This window comes from Octodon degus, unplaced genomic scaffold, assembly GCF_000260255.1.
Source record: "Octodon degus isolate 3935 unplaced genomic scaffold, OctDeg1.0 scaffold00011, whole genome shotgun sequence".
Classification (NCBI taxonomy): Eukaryota; Metazoa; Chordata; class Mammalia; order Rodentia; family Octodontidae; genus Octodon; species Octodon degus.
In genome coordinates, this window is record NW_004524587.1 from 12143347 (window position 1) to 12164079 (window position 20733).

General features: G+C 53.1%; 1 protein-coding gene across 1 annotated transcript in view; it reads right to left on the bottom strand.

Moving 5' to 3' along the window:
• Positions 1–964: 964 nt before the first annotated feature.
• The window catches only part of Wwp2 (WW domain containing E3 ubiquitin protein ligase 2), a 134785-nt gene continuing 115016 nt past the window's right edge, over positions 965–20733 (bottom strand). Inside the window, exons 10-24 of the mRNA XM_004625815.3 lie at positions 18825–18999; positions 12882–12936; positions 10169–10250; positions 9511–9639; positions 9049–9124; positions 8789–8860; positions 8492–8580; positions 6766–6925; positions 5767–5900; positions 5376–5516; positions 4689–4809; positions 4258–4362; positions 3188–3284; positions 3013–3085; positions 965–2611 (exon numbers count right to left, since the gene is read on the bottom strand). Of these exons, the coding sequence (XP_004625872.1) occupies positions 2512–2611; positions 3013–3085; positions 3188–3284; positions 4258–4362; positions 4689–4809; positions 5376–5516; positions 5767–5900; positions 6766–6925; positions 8492–8580; positions 8789–8860; positions 9049–9124; positions 9511–9639; positions 10169–10250; positions 12882–12936; positions 18825–18999 (1609 nt within the window). The 3' untranslated portion in view covers positions 965–2511. The remainder of the gene's footprint in view (positions 2612–3012; positions 3086–3187; positions 3285–4257; positions 4363–4688; positions 4810–5375; positions 5517–5766; positions 5901–6765; positions 6926–8491; positions 8581–8788; positions 8861–9048; positions 9125–9510; positions 9640–10168; positions 10251–12881; positions 12937–18824; positions 19000–20733) is intronic.

The window sequence follows — 20733 nt, forward strand, 5'->3', positions numbered from 1 at the left end:
ACTGACCATTTGAGAAGAGACCCCTGCAAAGTGACGCTTGGGCCTCCGTGAAAGGGTCCCCTTACAGCAAGGGCTGGCAGGTACGCCCACATGTAATTTCCTCTGAAATACAGAGACCCAAGCTTGCAAACAACTGTTCATCTTTGTGTTCTTCCTAAGGGCCTCATGGCTGCCTCTGCCCGCTGGACATCCACACGCTGGAGCCTCATCTTCTAATGGCAGCTTGGGCCCTTGGCCTGGGGTGGCCCAGGAAGATCCCAGACCCAGTGGGATGGGTTCAGCTCGGGGAGTTTCCCTCCACCATTCTCAGAGCTGCAGCCTTCACACCCAGATGCCCAGCAGTCGCAGATGGCCTATTTGCTGGCTGCCTGATGTCATAAATGGAGGGAACAAGGAGCTGGCCCCCAGCTTCTGTCTACGCTGGAGCTCACTCGGACCCCTCACCATGGTAGCACACTAGGTGCCACTACTAGGCTGAGCAGCGGGCTGCAGTCTTGCTCAGTGCGTTGCGCCTTGGTTCTGTTTCTTGGTTATTTGGTTTGAACCAGCTTTTGGTATGGCGTTCTTTTCTTCTCTTTCTCCTTCTTCTACTTTGTGTATTTTTACTGTACTTAGACATCTGGGAGACCCTGCTCTTCCTGTGCCCGCACCAGCCCCAGAACGAATGCCCTCCAGGCCGCCTTTCCGAAGCCCCCGCCCCGCAGCTTTCTCCCTTCTGCTCCCACAGCAGCTGCCTGAAGAGCCATGGGACACGGAAAGTGCAGGGAGGCGGCGGCAGCCCAGGGCTGAGACCATGATCCCTGGGAAAGGACTCAGGCACCTGTCCTCAAGTGCAGCTGCCCTAGGTAACAGCACGGGGCTTCTTGGCCCACAGGGTGGGGAATTTCCACTCTGTTGAGCTTGGCAAAGGAGGCCCATTGCCTGAGGGACAGGGACACTGTAGACAGCCACACAGACCACCACCCACAGCTGGGACTGTTTATTGCACAAGAACCTGGCAATCCCGATGCAGGGCAGGCGTTACAAAACAATCTGGTGGTCATCCCAGTGCTGCCACAGGGTGTTCCACACCAACACTTCAGCTCTACACACATGTATGCACACGCACACACAAATACACGCGAACACCCGTGAGCCTGATGCTCCTGCACCTTCATGGCAGCCTGCACCCCTGCCCACCTGCTGGAGTTGCCTTCATGGAAATGTGTCCAGGGCAGTACCAGAAGTGACTGGGAGGGAGAAAAGGCCAAGCTGCAGTGAGCAGGGCCACTCAAATCAGCTCGTGCAATGTGAGTGGACACAGCTCTCCTTCCATGGACTCGGGAAGGACATAATGTGGGAAAGCAGGTCCATCCTTGATGGCTCCTGCATGAATCTGAGAGCCAGCCTGGGCCCTGGACTAGGACTAGGAAGTGGGCAGTCACCAATTATTCCAACATCCAGAGGGACCTGTGCACCCACAAGACCTCAGTCCACAAATCCCAAGGCGCAGGCTGGATGGAGATCCAAAGACCAAGCCAGGCTGTCGCAATGGTGTCACATCCTGGGTGCAGAGAAAGCCTGGCTGGGATATGTGCCACTCTATGGAGGGGACAAATGGCCACCTGTATGCCAGGGCTGCCAGGGAGGAGCAGTCATACTCCCCAACCCTCCCAAAGTCTAGCAAAGGAATTTGTCCCTATGGAGGCACAGGCTAGGAGTGGCGCTCGGAATACCAAGCCCTTCCTGTGTCATACTCAGGGACATGGCCACTGGACAGCTGAGGCCTGCCTGAGCTCAAGACTGCTGAGCCAGTTCCTGAGAAGAGCAGCTATTTGGGAAACTCTTGCACCAACAAGGCCGGTCCCCCATGGTCCTGGGACCCCTGGGGCTCCACCTCCTGCGCAGAAAGTGGCAGCAGCACACCAAAAGCACACAGAATGCAACCCTACACAGAAGGCTTCAAGTTTATGTAAAAGGACAACTCTGAGGGGGTTTGCTGTTTCCCGCCCACTGCCCCCCAGGCAAGTGGCTTGTCCAACCCTTTGTCCGCTGAGAAGGGATGAGCTGGGGCCCTGTCCCTGCTGCCCAGCCTCTGTGTCTTTCCTCATATCCGTGTCTCACACAGACCCCTGGAAAGTTCTAGTTCAGACAGAACCTCTTCTGAGGAAGTCACTAACTTCCTCCTCTAACTAGGATGTGAGGCTCGGGTGCCTTCTGCACCCTTTGGGACTGGGCACCTTCCTTGCACACTGACACGCACCCAGATTGTTCAGGGTAAGGGGAGAGTTTACAGAGACGGTCACCCTTGCACTTCGCAATGGATGATAGGGCCAAGGTGACTTGGGCCTTATTCCAGATGCCACCCATGGATAGGAGGGAAGTTCTTCTGCCATCAGGGGACAACGCTGTGGTCCCATGCAGGGCCATCGTCCACAGGGACCTCCTGAGGGCCATGTAGTTGGTGGGCTCTCAGGCAGGGAGGACTCAGGACTACGTGTGCCCTGGGGGGCCTGGGAGGGGCGGCCTCAGTTACTCCTGTCCAAAGCCCTCGGTCTCCTCGATAGCATACAGCAGCTTCTCTTTTAGCTGTTCATAGCTCTTGTAGGGCGGGAGATCCAGGCGATTGAAGCTGTGGAGAGGGGAAGGCATAGCAGTGGTTATGAGGGGCCAGGGGGCTCGATGGCTGGAAGCCCAGGGCTCCAGGAGCAACATGGCCAGGCCCAGCACAGGTGCCTGTGGACCTCTGCATCAGGCCCAGCACTGCGGGCTCCTGGACCCACAGGGAGCTAGTGCAGGGAACAGCACAGAGGGTGCACTAAGTGGGGGCTCTTGGGGTAGCACCTTTGCCCAGACGAACAGGAGAGAAGGCCTGAGGCAGACTCGTCCCAGCCCTATCTCTCCACCCCAATATCTAAGAGCCACGCAAATGCCGTCAGAGTGGTGGCCCTGAAGCTGCCGTGGCCACTGTACCGTGAGGTGTTCACCTGTTCCTCTAGGCTTCACCACCTCCCACTAAACCGGCCCGCTCACCAGGTGTGGCTTCTGGGCAGCCAGGTTTCCTTGCCGACCTTGTCAATGCAGAACTTCTGAGGTCCGTTGCTACCTGTTATCCAAGGCACCGGCACTGTTTGTTAGCAGAGCTGGCCTTCCCAAAGCAGGGCTCTCACCCCCAGCCAGGGCACCAGCAGAATACAGAAAAACGCACCAATGAGCTCAGCAAATCCCCCAACAGGCAGGCGGCAGGTTCCGGTAACAAACTGCAGCAGCCGGATTCTTTTCTCGTTGTCCATCTCCTTTACTACCTAAGGACGCAAACAAGGCACAGTCCAAAGACCCAGCCAGCCCCAGAGCTTTGCCTGAACACAGAGCTTAACAGCTGCGGGCCAGCTGGGGCCTGCTCTAGGCGAAGGACACCAAACCAGGCTGGGCAGACAGACAGTGGCCACTGCAGCCAGGGGCGCTCAGCTGAGCTTCCTCTAGAGGCAGTGCCTGTGGAACACTCGCACCCAGCAGGCGGACGTGTCTGGTCTCAGGGAGGTTTCTTTCTGGGGAGATGAAATGTTCTGAGAGGTACACAATGTGAGGGCGCTAGAAGCTGCTGTACTGTATATCTCAAAATACTTAGGATGGTGAATTGCATTTTACAGAACTTTCACCGCCACCAAAAAATGTATGTACACACACACACTAAGGACATCTGTTAGAGTTATTCTCTTTTTTATATATGCTATACTTCATGGCAGCAGTGGAACCCACACAAATACAAAGAAATTGGGAAGTGCACTTGGGAGGCTGAAGCAGGTGCATCGTGGCAAGTTCAAGACCAGGCTGGGCTACAAAGCAAGCTCAAGGCCAGCCTAAATTACATAGTGAGAGACAGTTTCAAAAAGACATATAAATAAAGGAAGGATCTGGGTCACTGAACCCTAGGTGACAAGCTTACTCTTTTTCTGGCGCCAATGCCCCTGTTGTCCCATCCACCTGGTGGGAGGGAACGCACAGGGCCCATGGCAGCTGCGCCTCCCCCCCAGCCCCCAAGGCACCCGCCCACTGGCCCCAGGCACTGACAACCTCCTCTCAGGCTCCTGCCTCCATCCTCCCCACAGCTAAGCTCATCAGCTCCTTCTGCAAGTTGGGGAAGGTGAGGCGCCTCAAAGGTGGAGGATCCTGGAGCCTCAGGTCTAATCAGGTTCTGTTTCCTTAGGGTGGCTGTGAAATGTCCCTGCCAAGATGCCCAGCCCCAGCCGGCCGGCACGGACAGGACCCGGCGCCCACCTGCCAGAACCACTGGATCTGCTTGCTGTTCTTGGTGTAGTGCCGGTACATGGTGTTCTTCTGCCAGTCACTCATGTCAATCTCCTGCATGCCGCACAGCATGAGCTGTGAAGAGGAGGGTGTCAAGGTCGAGGGCGGTGGCTCCTCCCTAGCCCAGACTCAGCTCGAGTGATGCCTCATCCTCCAGCTAGCGGGCAGAACACGCCAAAGCTGTGCAGCTGACTACTTCGGCTGGGAGTTTTACTAATATGGGGGGTTACAAATCCCTGCTCTCTCGACACAAGCATCCAGGGAGAGTGAAGGACAAAGACCCCAACAGAGACCACCTGCCCTCCACCTCTGTCCTGAAGTCTGGGGTTCGGTCAGTGGGTTTCTTTGCGTGCACAGGAGTACACCAAAGGCAAGGGCTCAAGGTCATCCTCAGCACTCACCTCTAACTCTTTTTCATCAAAGTAGCGCAGCCACTCCAGTGGTGCCACTTCATTGAAGCCATCCAGGAAGGCTTTGGTCTGCTCTTCCACGCCCCGGGTAAAGCGCCAGTCAGTCAGCAGCCTAAAACCAAAGACCAGCCACTGCTGGGACCCAGACTCTGCCAGGCACACAAGCAGCCTGCCCACCCAGGGGTGGAGAGACAGGCACCAGCTGGATACCCAGACGGGTACGCAGGAGGCCCCAGGGCACAGCCCTGAAAACCTCATGGTGACTTCACCATTCTGAGTCTTTGAACTCCCTCCCACCTCTCCCCAGCTGCTCATGGAACTGCGGAAGTATGCAGACGAATGGTTACACCAAGGCCCAAGGAACATGTTTGCCCAGCAGCACAGAGGGGCAGAAATCCTCTCAGGAGGGAAGTGGAGGAAACACCTCCCTAGATGAAATTGCCAGGAGGCAGAAAGTCTCCCACATGGCAAAACAACCAGCCGAGAGCTGCTAACCATGGGCCCGGGACGCCGGCACCCCAACTCGCGTCATCACGTGACCAGACACAGGTCACCCACCAAGGCAGGTCTAACCTAGAGGTTTCTGCAATGCATGGAGACCCCTGGCCAGTGAGGGGACCCAAGACCAGAGTGTGCACCCCTTCTCTGTAACCCTCTGGGTCCCCTGCCCCAGCTCACATGATATACTCTTCCTTGTTCTCCTCTGTAACTCGGATACTCTCGCCACCCTCCTTCAGCTCGTGGGTTGTCACCTTGCCCAGGATCTCCATGTCCTGGATGAAGAACAGCTCCAGGCCACATTCTTCTAGGTTGTTCTCTCTGGGGAACAAGAGGTCCACTTTGACAGTGTCCCCCTCAGTCCTGTCCCACTCCTTGCTTTTAGCACCCTCAGGGTACCAAGGACTCAGGGGTGGCCTCAAAGCCTGAACAGTGGCATGGGACATCTGAGGAAGGGGAGAACTGTCCCACAGGAGCTGCCCATTACCAAAGGTACCAGGCAGGGCCAGGCTGCACCCTACTAACTGGTGCCCTTGCAGGAAGGGCAGGCAAGGTAAGGCAAGGGACTCACTTGATCCAGAGGATGGAGTTGTAGAACTCGGGGTCGATGGATTCCAGGTCTTTCAGTGTGGGTCTCTTGTTGAGCATCCGCTTGTAGAAAGGGAGGGTGAAGCCTGTGTCAATGAACTTCCCATGGTACAGAGCCTGGGGAAGAAAGAAGCCTGGCTAAGGCTTTGGGACAGCATCCAGGGCAGGTGCTGGATGCTTGTACCAAAGGCCACTGCTCCCACCTTCTTCCCTCCCTGCTGGGACCTGGGCTGTGGCTGCCTGGGGGCTCTCTGCAGAGTCTGGGAAAGGAGCACTTCACCCAGGCTTGAGCTTGGAGGGGAATCTCATCCAGCCCTGTAGTTCTGGGACGTTCCCAGCCAGCTGTGCCCGGCCTAGCAGAGGCCTGCATCACATTCACAGGGAGACTTGCTCACAGCACTCCAGGCGGCAGCCCTGACTCACTGGTGCTCCGAGCCGGTGACAGAGGCAGCCAAAAATAAAGCAGACACAGCGGAGGGCACAAGCTAGCAGCCAGTGGTGAGTAATAGTCTAGGGTTGCATGAGTCTGTCCTGTCGGCTATGGGGCCAACCAGGTCTCTAGACCTAGGATGAACATGCCTACTTCTGCAGCTACAACCTTGACCAACAACTTCTAGAACCATCAAAGACCATATTTAGTCTCAGACCCTTAGGGTCCCTGGATCCTCCTGAGGGGAGCAGGGCGGGACCAGAGGACAAAGCTGTGGCTTCATTCAGCAGTTGTCCCAAAGCCACCCAAGAATGTGCACTTGACACTAAGACAAGTCTGTGGCCCAGGGAACAGGGGCTGCCACCCAACAATCCTACCCAAATCAACTTGAGAAACCCTTGAGCGCCGAGGAGGCCACCGAGAAAGCTCAGGTTTCCCCAGGCTGCCTGCAGCTTTTCATTCTGAGAAGTTCTGTGAGGAGCAGGGGCCCTCACACTTCACCAGGAGGAAGAAGACGGGTGCTCCTGGCACCAAGGACTCGGGCGCCCTTACCATGGCGATGAATCTGCCAATGAAGCGGAAATAGGTGAGGTGGTCAGGGTTGATGGAGGAGGCGGGGTTGATCTGCAGGCAGTAGTTGTTCTTCCCGGCATACTCAAACAAGCAGTACATGGGGTTGAGCACCTCGTGGGACAGGAGGAAGAACCACTCTCTAGGAGGCAGGGGAGAGAAGAAACAGGATGACGATGGACCCCTCTGCTCACCCACATGGCTGAATCAGCACAATGGCACTGGGAAACGGTGCTGAGGAAAACCTGTGAATGTGCCCCTCAGCTCCATGTGGTGCATCCTAGAACTGCGTCACCACAGCCAGAGCTTCTAATGGGGCCCTGGGCCAGCATGAACAAGTATGGGGACCAGGCCTTGCTCAAGGGCACTGTGTTCAAGGAGCCCAGAGACACACATTTACTACAACAGTTTTTGTGCCAGAATGCCGTACGATACCAACCACCCTGCCTCCATCCTGAGTAGGCAGCCAACAGCGGATCTGTGATAACACCTTCCCAACTCCAGAACCATGAAAACTCTGCAGTCCCTGCTTCCTCCAGACTGCAAACCTCACTCCCTCCAGCTACAGTGAGAGCATCTCACTTCCCTTGCGCTTTGCCCACCCCTTACCCCAGACTCATGGCCACGTCCTTCTTCTATGCGCTCATCTGAACCACACCCAAGCCACGGCATCTATTTGCATGCAAGGCACAAGCCTCAGACTAGAATCCAGAGTTCTTTTAGGCTTGAGCTAAATTGGTAGGGGGACATCCCGAGGGGCCAGTCCCTGGCTGCTGGGCTCTTTGTGGCTGAGCAGACGAGGAGTCCTTCGATGCAGAGGGTGCCCCGGTATCCTGTCCGTGGTTCTACCCTGTGGTAGAACAGCATGATGTAACCTACCATAGGGTAAAACCACTGGCAGGACACAGAGAGAGACACACAGGGTGGGAGCCACACCAGAAGCCCACCAAGCACAGCCTGGAGAGGAAGTCACCACGGAAAAAGAACACACCGTCCATAGGAGGCCAACACAAAGGGCAACACCATCAGCAAACAGAAGACCAGAAGCAAGTTAGCCCAACACCAAGGGAGAAGATATCCCCGCACCACGAGACGCCAGGGGTCAGAGCGGGCCCTATAGCCAAGGTGTTCCTCTCTGCAGGGCCCTTCTGCCCTGTCCCCCAGACACCCTGCTGCTTTCTGTGGGTGACGGGTGAAGGCAAGGTGGTGCTCTGGGCTCTTGCTAGGGTCACTTCAGCTGTTTTAATTGTACTGGCCTGTGCACAGGACATGCAGCTAAGTACAGAGCAGGGCCCTTGACCATCAGGCCCAGCTTCTGCCTGCTCTGCCACCTGCCTTCACCTGCCCCAGCTGCATTGGACAAAGAGAAGCCTAGGATCAACCTGAAGGGACACCGAGGTGGCCAGTGCCCGCTGATGGAAGTGGGATGGATGTGAGAGCACATGTGGACAGGTAAAGCACCATGTCCCGAGCCTTGTCCCTCCCTCCAGGGTCCCAGCCTCCCCGTGGCACAGCAAATAAAGACTGGATGCCCATCCCTGCCCCAGAGTCCTCCGGCATTGGCCAGAGGTTGGGTGTTTTGAACACCCTCTCTGTGCCCCTCCTGAAGATGCAGGAGAACTCTGACAATGTGTAAGTAGAGAGGAGGCAGCTAGGGGGCCATGAGGTGCCGTGGGGGGTAGCACGGCCTACAGGGAACCGAGCTCACCTGGCGATACCGCCATAGTCCAGGCCCTCCTCGCCACGCATGATAATGTAGAGCCGCCGGCGCAGGTCATAGGGCTTCATGTTCATGATCTGGGGAGACAGAGTGTCTGGCCAGCCTGCCCTTTGCCTAGCACAGCAGGTAGGGCTGGAGGCCAGCAGGCAGACATGATCACCGAGGCGCCTGCCTTGGAAACTCCACAACGTGGGTTCGACAGAACATATGTCAGGGGACAGAGTGGTGAAAGGAGGGGCCCTGCCCACCCTGCCCCTGATCTTGGCACCACGGTTGTGCTCTAACCTGTTGGAAAGAATCCTCAAAGAGTGTCTGCCTGGAAACGCTGATCTTCACATGGCTGGGCAGGGCATTTGACTGGGAAGAAAAGAAGAGAACTCAAATGAGGGGCTCGTAGAGTGTCTGCTCACTCGGGCTTCCCATCTGGACAAACAGGCATCCTGCCCCTGCCTGCAGACATCTCAATGCCTGTGCTGGGTCAAGAAATCGGGCAGAACTCATGCAACAACCCCACCTCCTCAGGAGCCCCCGAATCCAGAACTCACATGGCACAGGAAGCGGAACTGGTGATACTTCCACCGAAAACTCCGGTCATAGGCACCAGGAGAACCTTGCTTCGTCCTGGGAAGAGTGAAGGTGTTTTGGAATCCATGGATTTTTCAAAAAATGAACCCCTTGTCTCTGTTATTTAGACCCAGCGAAAGCTAGTGCTTTTTGCATTTAAAGTTGAATAAAATGAGATGTAGAAGGAGGGAAATGACTGCCATTAAGAGCTTTGAAAAGTCAAAAGAAAAACTTGAAACAATGCTAGGCTCCTTGGTTTTAGAGAAATAGCACCAACACTGGATGAACAGTCCCCCCCCCCCCCCAGGCCTCTAAGGCAAAACTGGTATCAGCCACTAGAGGGAAGTGAGCAGCGCAACACAGCCACAGCACCCACCCACAGGGCCCACCCAGGACAGCCTGGAGGTGCTGGTGATTCTGCCCTGGACTGGGGGAGTCCTTACCCAGACTCAAACCCGGGGCGAGGGTCTTTAAAGGTGGTGGTGCGGGTGTTGTGGTCTACAAAGTACCGCACCCCCTCGCTGGTATACTTCATCTCCCACCCCGGGGGCAGAGCTGGTTCCTGGATCATCCTGGAAACACAAGAAAAGGGGGTTCAGGGCTGGCCCCACCTTGTAGCCCTCTGTTGCGACTCTCTCTGCAGTCACCTGCCTCCACAGAGCCCCTGAGGGCACCCAGAGGATATGTACCTAGCATGATCTGAGCTGTGAGGACCCATGTCATGACCAAAAAGAAGGGGGCCGGGGAGATGGCTCAGTGGAATAAGCGCTTCCCTGACAAGCGCAAGGGCCTGAGTTCAATCCCCAGTTCCGCAAAATAAATAAATAAATAAAATGACCAAAAAGAAGTCCCCCAGCCCTGCCTCCCATGGGGCTTGGGATAACAGGCACCCTCCACCTTTCTACAAATCCTCAGCACTCTGCAGAAGCAGTACCTGCAGGGAACCGCCCTCCACCCATCGCAAGCTCTATTTTAGGATACGCCATCCATCACACGCTCATTAGGCTGATGCCAGATCTGGGGGCCCCGAGACTTTATGCATGGCCAAGAGTCCCCTAGCACTAGAACTGCACAGGAGCTATCCCAACCCCGAATCCTCACCCCTGCGTCCGGGGGTCCTCCCACTGGGTAGTGCGCGTGTTATGGTTCACGTAATACACCCGTCCGTTGTCCTGTCTCTTCTCTGCCATGGAAGAATAGAAACAGAAGGCGATGAGACTCAGAGACCTGGTGCCAGGTCTTTTCCCTCAATTCCCAGGTACTAGGGCTGAATTTCAAACCCTGTGGTCATCACAGCAGTGAGGCTCAGCTGGAAAAGCCTGGCACACTCATTTTTGTCACTAAGAAGGAGGACAAAGCCCATTTCCCTGTCATGGGGCAAGGGAAGGACACACATGGTCCCAGCTTCTGTGCTCACTTGCCTGGCTTGGCAGAGGGAAGGGGCGGTGCAGCAGCATGGAGAAGCCAGCCAGGCCGGGGCAGAGGCGCAAATGCATCCAGCTGTGGACAGCATGGTCCCCTGCTACCCCTCACCCCAGAAGGCGGGGCAGAGAGTAACCCATCAGCTCCAGGTGGGTGGAGGGGAATCAGGGCAGGGCCCCCAACGCCACGGAGGCCACCTTTCCCAGGCAGCCCCTGAATCTGCCAAGCTCTTTCCACCCTGGAAACAATGCTAAAGGCTCTCTGACTCTTTTCTAACAATAGGGTACAGTTAAAGAAATGGCAACCAGGGCACCCAAAACCAAAAAGGGGACAGAACGGAGTAGATCCACCCTCATCACCAGAGCAAGGTCCTGCCTCCGACTGACTGAGTGGCTATCACACAACTGGGACTTTGTAAGCACAGACATTATGTCAATCATACTTCAAAAAAGCTGGGAAAACAAGAAAATAAAATATAGACAAAAGGAGAGAACAGGAGGTGACTAAAACTGGTAAGGAGTGACCACCCGAGGCCAGATGTGTGACCAGTAGCAGAAGGCAGACATCCCAAGACTCCGGAGAGACGGCCACACCCAGGCCAGGGCTGTGGCTGGGAACTGCCCTGCCAAGGCCAAGCACTGGACAGGGGATCTGCCCCGCCAGCCGGAAGCTGGGGCTACTGCCCCAGGCCCTGGTACAGTGCAGTTTCTCAGGGTCCCTGTGGGGGGTGGGGTGGGGCAAGTCCTCCATGGAGCACTGCTGCACCTCGTCCCAGGAGCAAGAGGACTGGTGAGCACTTGTCACATGCCTAGGGCATGCCTGTGTGTAGGGACAGCTGTGGAGTCTCCTGTGGGGTCAGAGAAGGACCTGGGGAGGGAGGGCAGGAGCAACACCAGCACGCTCGCCGTTGCTACCACTCCTGTTGGTTTGGGCTGCTCTTTCTACCCGATCTCACAGTCCCTGGGGAGACAGTGACCCCTGCCGCAGTCCTAGGATGCCAACCCTTCATTAGCAAGGGTCCCCGGCCCATGGCTAGAATACGCTTTTTCTCACTTCTGGACTAATTTCGCGACTATTCAATAGCCTTGCCTCTGTATCTCCTCTATTCCTATCTCAAATATTTTCCCATTTAGTACAGAGAGCAGTTCTCAGGTCTCTATATATAGTCTATAGCTGCTTTTACTACTGGTGACCATTATTTATCAAAAGTGCTACAAAAATAAACTCATTTGACGGGGTGACACTGCCTGCCTCTGCAGAGCCAGGAACACTCTGGGTCCTGGGCTCCAGGTCACCAAGCCTCTGTAAGGATCCTAAGAGTTACTCTCTCAAGCTTGACCTGCTGCCAACCCCTGAGACTCCAACGACTTTGCTATGGTCCAGGAAGCCAGGAAAGTCACCTGGGTGCACCAGCACTGCCTAGCTGAGCTGAAAATCAACACATCCGCAAAGGCCTCACTACTACCTTCTCCCACTGGAAGGACAGGTCCCCCTGGCACTCTGGAGCACAGTAGTAATGGACTACGTAAGGACCCATGCACAGGGAGGGATATAACCTCCTCCACTTGTCCCAGGGAGCAGCTGGGTCTGTCTTGGGGGACGTAGCCTAGGAGCTGGGCTCCTCCAGGCGATGCTCATCCTATCGCCATGAACGTTACCATGCCAGCATGCACCCAACCAGTATGTTAAACCAAATACCTACTGACTCCTATGCGAAACACCCTCTTGGGCACTCAGGGGCTTTTAACAGGACTGACCCAAGCCCTGCCAGCTCAGAAAACAGCAGGACACATCAAGTCTCACCATCGCTAATAACCCCTGTTTGTGTAGCTGCTCCTTCCTAGAAAAGCTATGAAGCCCTCAGTCTTAAGTCGTGGACATCCATGCCTTAACTTGTCCTGGGTGTCACACCAAGGGCTTGGAAAAGGTAAGAAGCAGCTAACAGCACCACACTTTTAGAATCACAACTCAGGGCTCAGTGCTCAGCTTCCCTTCGGCCTCTTTCAGAGGTATGTCATAAATAAAAATGTGGCTGCCATGAGCCAAGATTAGCCTGGAGTCCTCCAACATCTCAGCTGCGAAGAAAGGTTTGTTAAGGTGGCTCCTTCCAACCAGAGAGATAGAGACCTGAAGCCAGTCTATTTGGAACCCAGACAGGGTCTGCGCATCTTAGTGATAGGATACCACTGAGGCCCGAAACCCAACAGCGGCACAGCACTTGGGGACCTCTTTCTTAGGGTCACACTCCTTCACAGTGCAGCGTGGTCACTCCTTCGATCTGCCAGCTCGCCACTTTCATTGTGGGCTGGTCATCCGCAGATGCGAGTGAGTGAAGGAGACACAGGGAGAGACTCCTGCCCAAGGAAAGCGCAGAGGGAGACTCAGTACTTACCCCAGCCAGGGGGGAGGGGGCCCAGGGGATCATGGTCCGTCGAAGTGCTCGAAGACTACATAGAGGAAACACAGAGGAAAAGAGGTTTAAAAAGCCACTGGTTAAAAATGCATCCATCAGTAAAAATTAAAGTGCCAACAACTCACTTCTGCATTTTAGTACTTTGTAGAGGATGCAGTGGGACCTTAGGTGGCATGGGCTTCTCTCAAAAGTCTTTGTTTAAAAAAAAAAAAAAAGAAAGAAAGAAAGAAAAGAAAAGAAAAGAAAGAAAAAGAAGCCCAAACAAGAGCCCTGCTCGGAGAACCCAAGAGGGATTGGGGAAGGGTGCAGAGGGCGGGAGGAGGCGCGCGGAGGAACGCTGCCGGCTGCGGCGGCGGGAGGGCTCCCCGACGGGCCACCGCTCAACTCTGCTCGACTCTGCTCGCAGCAGCCAAGGCGACTGAAATCACCACCACCTCCAACTTTCTCCAAGAACCACACACGGGAGGGGAAAAAATATCGCAGGCCTTTCCAATGAAATCATTCCCACAAGCCCTGCCCACGCCCGGGCTTCCTGGCTGGGCCCAGCCCTCCTCCCTCCACCTCGCGCCCGCCCGCCCGCCCGCCCGCCCGGCAGCAGCCACCAGACTGAGGGCACATTCAGGCCCGAGCCCCTCACCTCCCCCAGGAATGTTTTCCTGCCCCTTTACAAAGCACCTTTATTCTCCCCCTGCCTGAACCTGAACTTGCTCAGTGTTCCGCGTCTGCCTGTCTGGGGGGTGGGGGTGGGGCAGGTGGTGAGGGAAGGGGAGAGGGGCAGACAAAGGGGCCCCACTTACATTAGTGGCTCTCCCCAACCCCCCGGGCCTAATTCTGCTCTGAGGTCCCCCGGGGAAGGGCTGCAGGGACCGAGAGGTCTCACACCCTTTGAGGAAGGGTGCTGTCAAAAGTTTTCATAGTTAAATAGAACAAGTATTGTTCTCGCTCTTTCCCTCCTTTTTTTTCCCTCTGAAAGTATTTTTATTTCACTTACTAAAATTTAATCATTATATTATGGGATCAAGTTCTACACGCAGACTTCAGGCTGCCGAGCTGGGGCGAGAGAGCCACACACGGGCAGGAGGATGAATGGGGCTCAGTCTCCACTTGAACACACACTGGTGAAGCCCCACTGCCGCGAGCCACCCCCCAAGGGGCAGAGGAATCTTCTTTCTAAGGTGGCAATATGGGCGCTGCTTACAAGCAAGGTCCAACAAAGACGTTTAAGTCTAGGACACGCAGGTTCCTTGATGGGACAGAGACCCCTTCCAGCAGGGATGGGGGATGGGGGCTCCTACCCAGGGGGCAAAGTAGCAAGAAGTGGGGGAAAGCTGGCCTCCACAGAGGGCCAGATACTGCCAGTCTCCAGGATATGCTTACAACCTGTGTCACAATCCCTACTTGTGGTATCGCCCCAAGCCTCAGTAGTCATTTTGGTGCTTGTATGGACGAGGAGGAGGGGGTGATCTGGTACAATGTCTCATAAAATCCAATTCCTCCAGCCTTGCTTTTTGCTAATCGATAAACACAGTCACTATAAACACACTTGGCATCAGACAATGACTTTGTGAAAGCTAACTTTAAGAAATTACAAAGCCAGGTGTGGTGGCGCATTCCTGTAACACAGCATTCAGGAGGCTGAGACAGGAGGATTGCTAAATTTGACCAACCTGGGCTACCATGTGAGTGGAAGGCCAGCCTGAACTGCATAGTGAGAGTCTGTGTCAAAAGACAGAGAAACATTTGGTACCCAAGTGTCTGCTGCTTCAGGCCTCTTTTCAGAAGGAGTGGACAGTCTATAAAGTGCCCAGGAGCTCTGGTGGAGATCAGCCACCAACTGGTACCAAGTGGGCTTCGGGGCATAGCTGTGCCCAATCAGTAGACCAAAAGGTCTTTACTGACAGCACTGAAGTGAAACAAAAATATTTATCAGTCTTCTTTCTTTGTTTTTTGAGACAGGGTGCCACTATTTGGCCCATGCTGGTCTTGAACTCACTTCAGCCTCCCAAGTAGCTGGGCATGTGCCACATGTATAACTTATCATCCTTTTTTTTTTTTTTTTTTTTTCTTCAGTACCAGGGATTGAACTCAGGATGTTGCACTTGCCAGGCAGGTGTTTACACCACTGAGCTATATCCTCAGCCCCCTACCATCCATTTCTTAATCATTGCCTCTTTTTTTTTTAATTTTATTTATATTTTTTTGGTGGTACCAGGGATCGCACTCAGGACCTTGCACTTGCCAGGCAAGCACTGATTCCACTGAGCTATCTCCTTAGCCTCTTTTCTTTTCTTTTCTTTTCTTTCTTTCTTGATACTACAATTGAACCCAAGGCCTGTGAGCTATATCCCCAGCTATTTTTTTATTTTCAGACAGGCTCCTGTTAAGTCATTAGGTTGCCTACGTTGGGCTTGAACCTGTGACCCTTCTGCCTCAGCCTCCCTCAGTTCTAGGGTTGCAGATATATGTCACCACACTAGCTATTTCATTGGCTATTTTTCAGTCCCTCTAACTTCACACAGTACTGGCCCTCTTTTGTTAGAGTGGGGGATCTTTCCATTCTCATCATAGCAGAACTTCATTTATGCCTCAAACCTGTCAGAAGGGCAGAAAAGAAGCAGCAGATAGGAAGAGGAAAGACCAGAGATTGCTAACACCAACAACATCCAGAATCAGAATCAACACAATCAAATTCATATGATTTTTACTTCTTACAGTTAAAGCAAAAACACTTAACTATTTTGGATACCTCTTCTCCGAAGTACACTGTACAACTTAAAAACTAAGAAAAGAAAAGCCATAAGGAAGGAAGTAAACAGAAACTAAGGAGAAACAAAAAATACAAGCTACACATCATGGCCAGAAAACCAAAAGCCAAAAATTCCACACCACCACCAAGCCAAGCAACTGCCTCTTCTCTTCTAGCCCAAAGCAGCACAGAGAACAGAGCAGGAAAAGCATGGAGGGCAAGGAGGATCAAGCCAGAAGAGATACCTGGGTGCACACCCGAAGGCACAAGACAGCAGCCTTTATGACTAAGGATGGAGGGAAGCACGGCTGGATCATTCTCCTGAATGGCCCTGAGTCAGGAGATCTGGGGTACAGGCCACAAGCCAGGGAGCTCATGTGAGTTCAAGTCCCTTGGGGCCAACACACAAAGTCCCAGTAATATTTTAAGATACAAACTCAGAAATAAAGAATGTCTAGCAAACACAGCCGGGGGCAGGAAAGGTTCTGGGAAGGGCACAAAGGTTGCAGAAGGCATCGTCCCCTCCTTTCCCTGGCACCAGATGCACTCATAACAAAAGCTGAGTGCTTGGGAATTCCACATGGGGTGCTCTGTGCAGAGTAGGTGCCCAGTTGTCTATTTCAGGATAGTGTGATTGGAGCCGACACTTGGGAGTCACAGAAGAATGGGAGCTGGTCCTGCAGACCCAAGCTGTCTCTTTAGCCATTAGGGAAGGACAAAGAGGCGTAAAGACAGAGGTGATGTGTGAACAGCTGGCTGTGCGAGGTCCTGGCACAGGGGTAAAGGTGCAGGGCTGTGCTGGCATCGGCAGTGGACACTGCAGGAACGCAGTGCAGAAGAACAAAAGCACAGGGTGAAACACACACACACACACACACACACACACACACACACACACATACACACACCGACCGAGATCACGAACAACAAAGGCACACTCAGCATCAGGAAAGGAAAACCTGCCAGAAATATGGAGGAGACCCACCTGAAAGAACGTGGGGAAGGTCTGCGCAGAGGCAGGGCGGGAGGGACTAACAGGAGCCCCCCGCCTGGATTCCCTGGCCTCTCATTTCGATTGTATTTCATGTTCTCTGTGGTGCAGCAAAGAACAAGGTCTCAGTTTAAGCCCAGCAAAAGGAGAAGGCGGGGAAGTCGCCAGTACAGTATCAGCTCTTAAGTCTTCCGAGTCAAAGCCTGGGCCAAGGCCAAACCCCAAAATAAATGTATGAAAGCAACCCTTCTTACTTGTAACCAGGACATGGCGCCACAGCACACAGAGGGAAAACCAAACCCAGAGGGGGAGGAAACGCAGCAGAGACACATTGAGAGCAGACCAAAAAAGGATGCCCACCATATTTTTCAGCATAAGACTTGTTTCACGGAGAAAGGTAACCCACCGCCATGTGCAGCCTGCCTACATCTATGCTGAAAAAACCATCTGAGAGCAGGCAGAATGAAATTTTTTTGCACTTGATGTTTTACTTCTAGGGAACCCTCCATGCCAAAGTTATACCTTGGTAAGCTTGGAACACTGTTGCTAAAATGAAGGAAACAGGGCAAGGGGAAGACTGCTCCCAAAAGAACAAGTAGCGCACATGCAGGCAGAATCTGTGTATCCTCCCATCTGGACACCACCTACAGAAACTCCACGGTGCATGCTACAAGATGGAAAGATTCATTTGTTTGTTTGTTTCAGAGAAACTGGATAATCAGAAAGATGGAACCATGTGAAACCACTGAACTGTGTCCTCGTCTTTATACCAAAAGACAGACAGGTCAGAGAAAGATAATCCAGATCCTCCCAGTTTGGGAGCCGGGTCCACCCAAGATGACAGGCGAAGTCTTGGGCCCCAGGTCAAGAGAAGCAATCTCAAAAATGCTGAGAGGGACCGTCCTCATCTATGCTTGAACAGAGCAGAACTAGGTATCAGGCATGTCATGGGGTGGCAGGGAAGCATGAGGACATGACACTATGCCACACTGGGTGAGACCGCCAAGCCCTGGGCCACAGACAGGCACGAGCAGCAGGTAACCTTGAAGGGAACTTCTTGTGACAAACACCACACTTTCTGCTCATCCCTGGGAAGGAAGTGGGGTCCTCCTCAGCCTCCCCACTTTCTGATGAACAGTCAAGCTCACAGCAGAGGCGAGCTAGCTAAGGGAGATGCTACCATGATGTACAATTAGTGAAGGAACTCCCACTTCACAGGACCAGAGAAAGAGCCAAAGGGAAGGCAAAGATCCTAAGTGACGACTACTGTACATGGAGACAGGATCTCACTATAAAGTGCAGGCTGGTCTTGAGCTCATTAGCCCAAGCTTGCCTCAAGATTGCAGTTCTCCTGCCTCAGGCTCCTACATGCTACAAGCATAGGCATGAGCCACTGCTGACTGCTACTTAACTAAATGGAATTAAAGATTTTCTGAGTATCCAACTAGGATGCTATCCAACTTAGAAATGGGTTGTTAGATTAAAATTCATTTCAGGGGGCTGGTGAGATGGCTCAGTGGTCTAAAGCACCTACTCAGAACAAGCTTAGCAAAGCACAGGGACTGCGGTTCAATCCCCCAGCACCACATGCCAGCCAGCCCCGCCCCCGGTGGGCTGAGCTGGCCACACACACACACACACACACACAAATAAATAAATAAATAAAATTTAAAAAAAAAAAAAGACTCCATGACAAGTATATGTGCTACATATTGCAAACGTGTATTAATTTTTAAAAGAAAATAAAATTAGGGCTAGGGAAGATAGCTCAGTGGTATAAGCGCCTGCCTGGCGAGCGCAAGGTCTTGAGTTCCATCACTAGTACAGACAGACAGACAGACAGACAGACAGACAGACAGGAAACAAATTAAAAAGAGAAAAAAAAAAACAAAGGAAAGGAACAGAAGCACCACAGCAGTGAGGACGAGGGAGGACCTGGGTGACTTCTGAGATCCAAAGTCAAAGCTCATCTTTGGGCTTCAGGCTAGGAAGTCGGGCTTGAGTGGGGAGGGCGGAGAAGAAAGCCAGTCTTGGAAGGACAGGAAACAAGGTGCAGAAGCTAGACATGGAGTTACTCAGACACAGGAATTTGAGGAACTTCACTGTGATGGGTAAAATCTCCAGGGGTGGGGGCTCGGAGCACTGCGCCCCAGGGCCGCAGAGGGCTGGGCGGCTGCCCCCTCACCTGGTAGAGGAATCTCTGGCTGAAGTGCTGCATGGCGCCCTGAAGCTGACTGCGCTGCGACTGCCACTGCTCGTAGTTGCGCACGTACTCGGCCGTGGGGCGCTGCCAGGTGGTGGTCCGCGTGTTGTGATCCACGTAGTAAAACCTCCCTCGGGGGTCTGTGCGTTTCTCCCAGCTGCAAACATGAAGCACAGAATGAATACGGTCACTGCCCCACCCCCGAACTGCAGGAGGAAAAATCTCAGGCTGGCTGGCAACCGGGCACCAAGGAAGAGCGGAGTGGGACACACAAGCTCAGGCTCAGCCAGCCAGGGCCCAGTCACTGGGGCTTCCGGGGCCAGTAGAGAACGGAGGGCCTCTGTGGCTGCCTCGCCCACCAGCCCACCCTCCCAGCCACTGGCTCCTGATTTCCATCTCGGGGATCCGCACAGCTCTGGGAAGCTAACTCCATTTCCATCCCAGAGCTGATGACTGCCCGGGCCAGGAGTGGGGTGTAGGATTCATCCTGGGACAATCAGGGTGACTGTTGGGGATTTTGCTAGGAATTCTGGGAAAAGATATATAGCCTTGCATCCTTACTGGATACGACTGGGAAAGCACACTGTGCTGGGAACCCCTGGCTACCTAAATACAGTGTGAAGCTGACCCAGTGGATGGCAGAGCAGAAAACTGGAAGAGAAGTCAGCCCCTTGGTAATACTATAGTCACCAGAACAGGCTTCACTTGGAACAGGATTTATAGCTAATTAATTTTCAGTTAGATGACCCAATAAATTTCCTTTATTATTTAAGCCAATCTGGATACCAATGTCTGTTCCTTCCAAGTGATATAAGGCACCAACAAAAACAGTTTGCATGCTCAGGAAAAGAAGGGCTGACTGACCTGGCCAACAGGAGGACTTTAGGTTATCTTTGGGGAGGAAGCAGTTTTTCCAAAGTTGGTCCTAACCAATGCCCCAGGCAAGGTAGGGCTGGAACCAAAGGTTATAATCCTGATATGAGCTTGGTAGGTGCAGTAACTTGATTTCCACATACATAGGGAGAAAATGATAAAAAGAAAGTAGAATGCAAAATTTCCTAGAATGATAGAAGTCTTCTACATCGATAGGTATGCGTCATGTGAATGAAAGTTGGTTAAAACTTAGTGACTAAGCAAGCACCTGGGAACATGTGTCTCCCTGTGTACAGATTATACCTCAGTGTTAAGGTTAATCAGAATCAAATCAAGCTTCCACATCTTTTTGAGACAGGCTTTCACTATGCAGTTTGGGCTGGCTTTGAACTCCGTGTCTAGTTATCAGCTCACAGGAAAGACACAGGAGAGAATGTCATACCGCCTCAAGGTCACAATTAGCTTCCTCTAGAATATAAGAAATTCTGCAGCCAGGTATGGTGGCCCTTGTCTTTAATCCTAGCACTCAAGAGGCTGTGGCCGGAGGAGCACTGCAAGTTCAGAGCCGCCCTGGGCTACAAGATGAGCTCACGGCCAGCCTGAACTACACAGTGAGACTGTGTCTCAAAAAACATAAAAAGAAATTCTGGAAGACAAAATCCCCAGGTTCTTCAATAAATAAATGATCTGATAAAAATAAGAAAAGGCAGAGAAAATTATAGATCAAGAGAGAGTTAAGACATCTGTCATAACTCCAGTATTATAAGCACTGGATATAAGTCAAACAAATCAGGTATGCAAACATTTTAAGACAACTGGGGACAATGGGCTACGACTGGGTATAAGGACAAAAGAAAACATTAGCAATTTTGTTGAATAGAATATACATTTTCAACCTCGTGCTAGAAACAGGCATGATGGGGCTGGAGAGATGGCTCAGTGGTCTAAAGCACCTACTTAGAACAAGCTTAGCAAAAGCATCAGGGACCGCGGTTCAATCCCCCAGCACCACATGCCA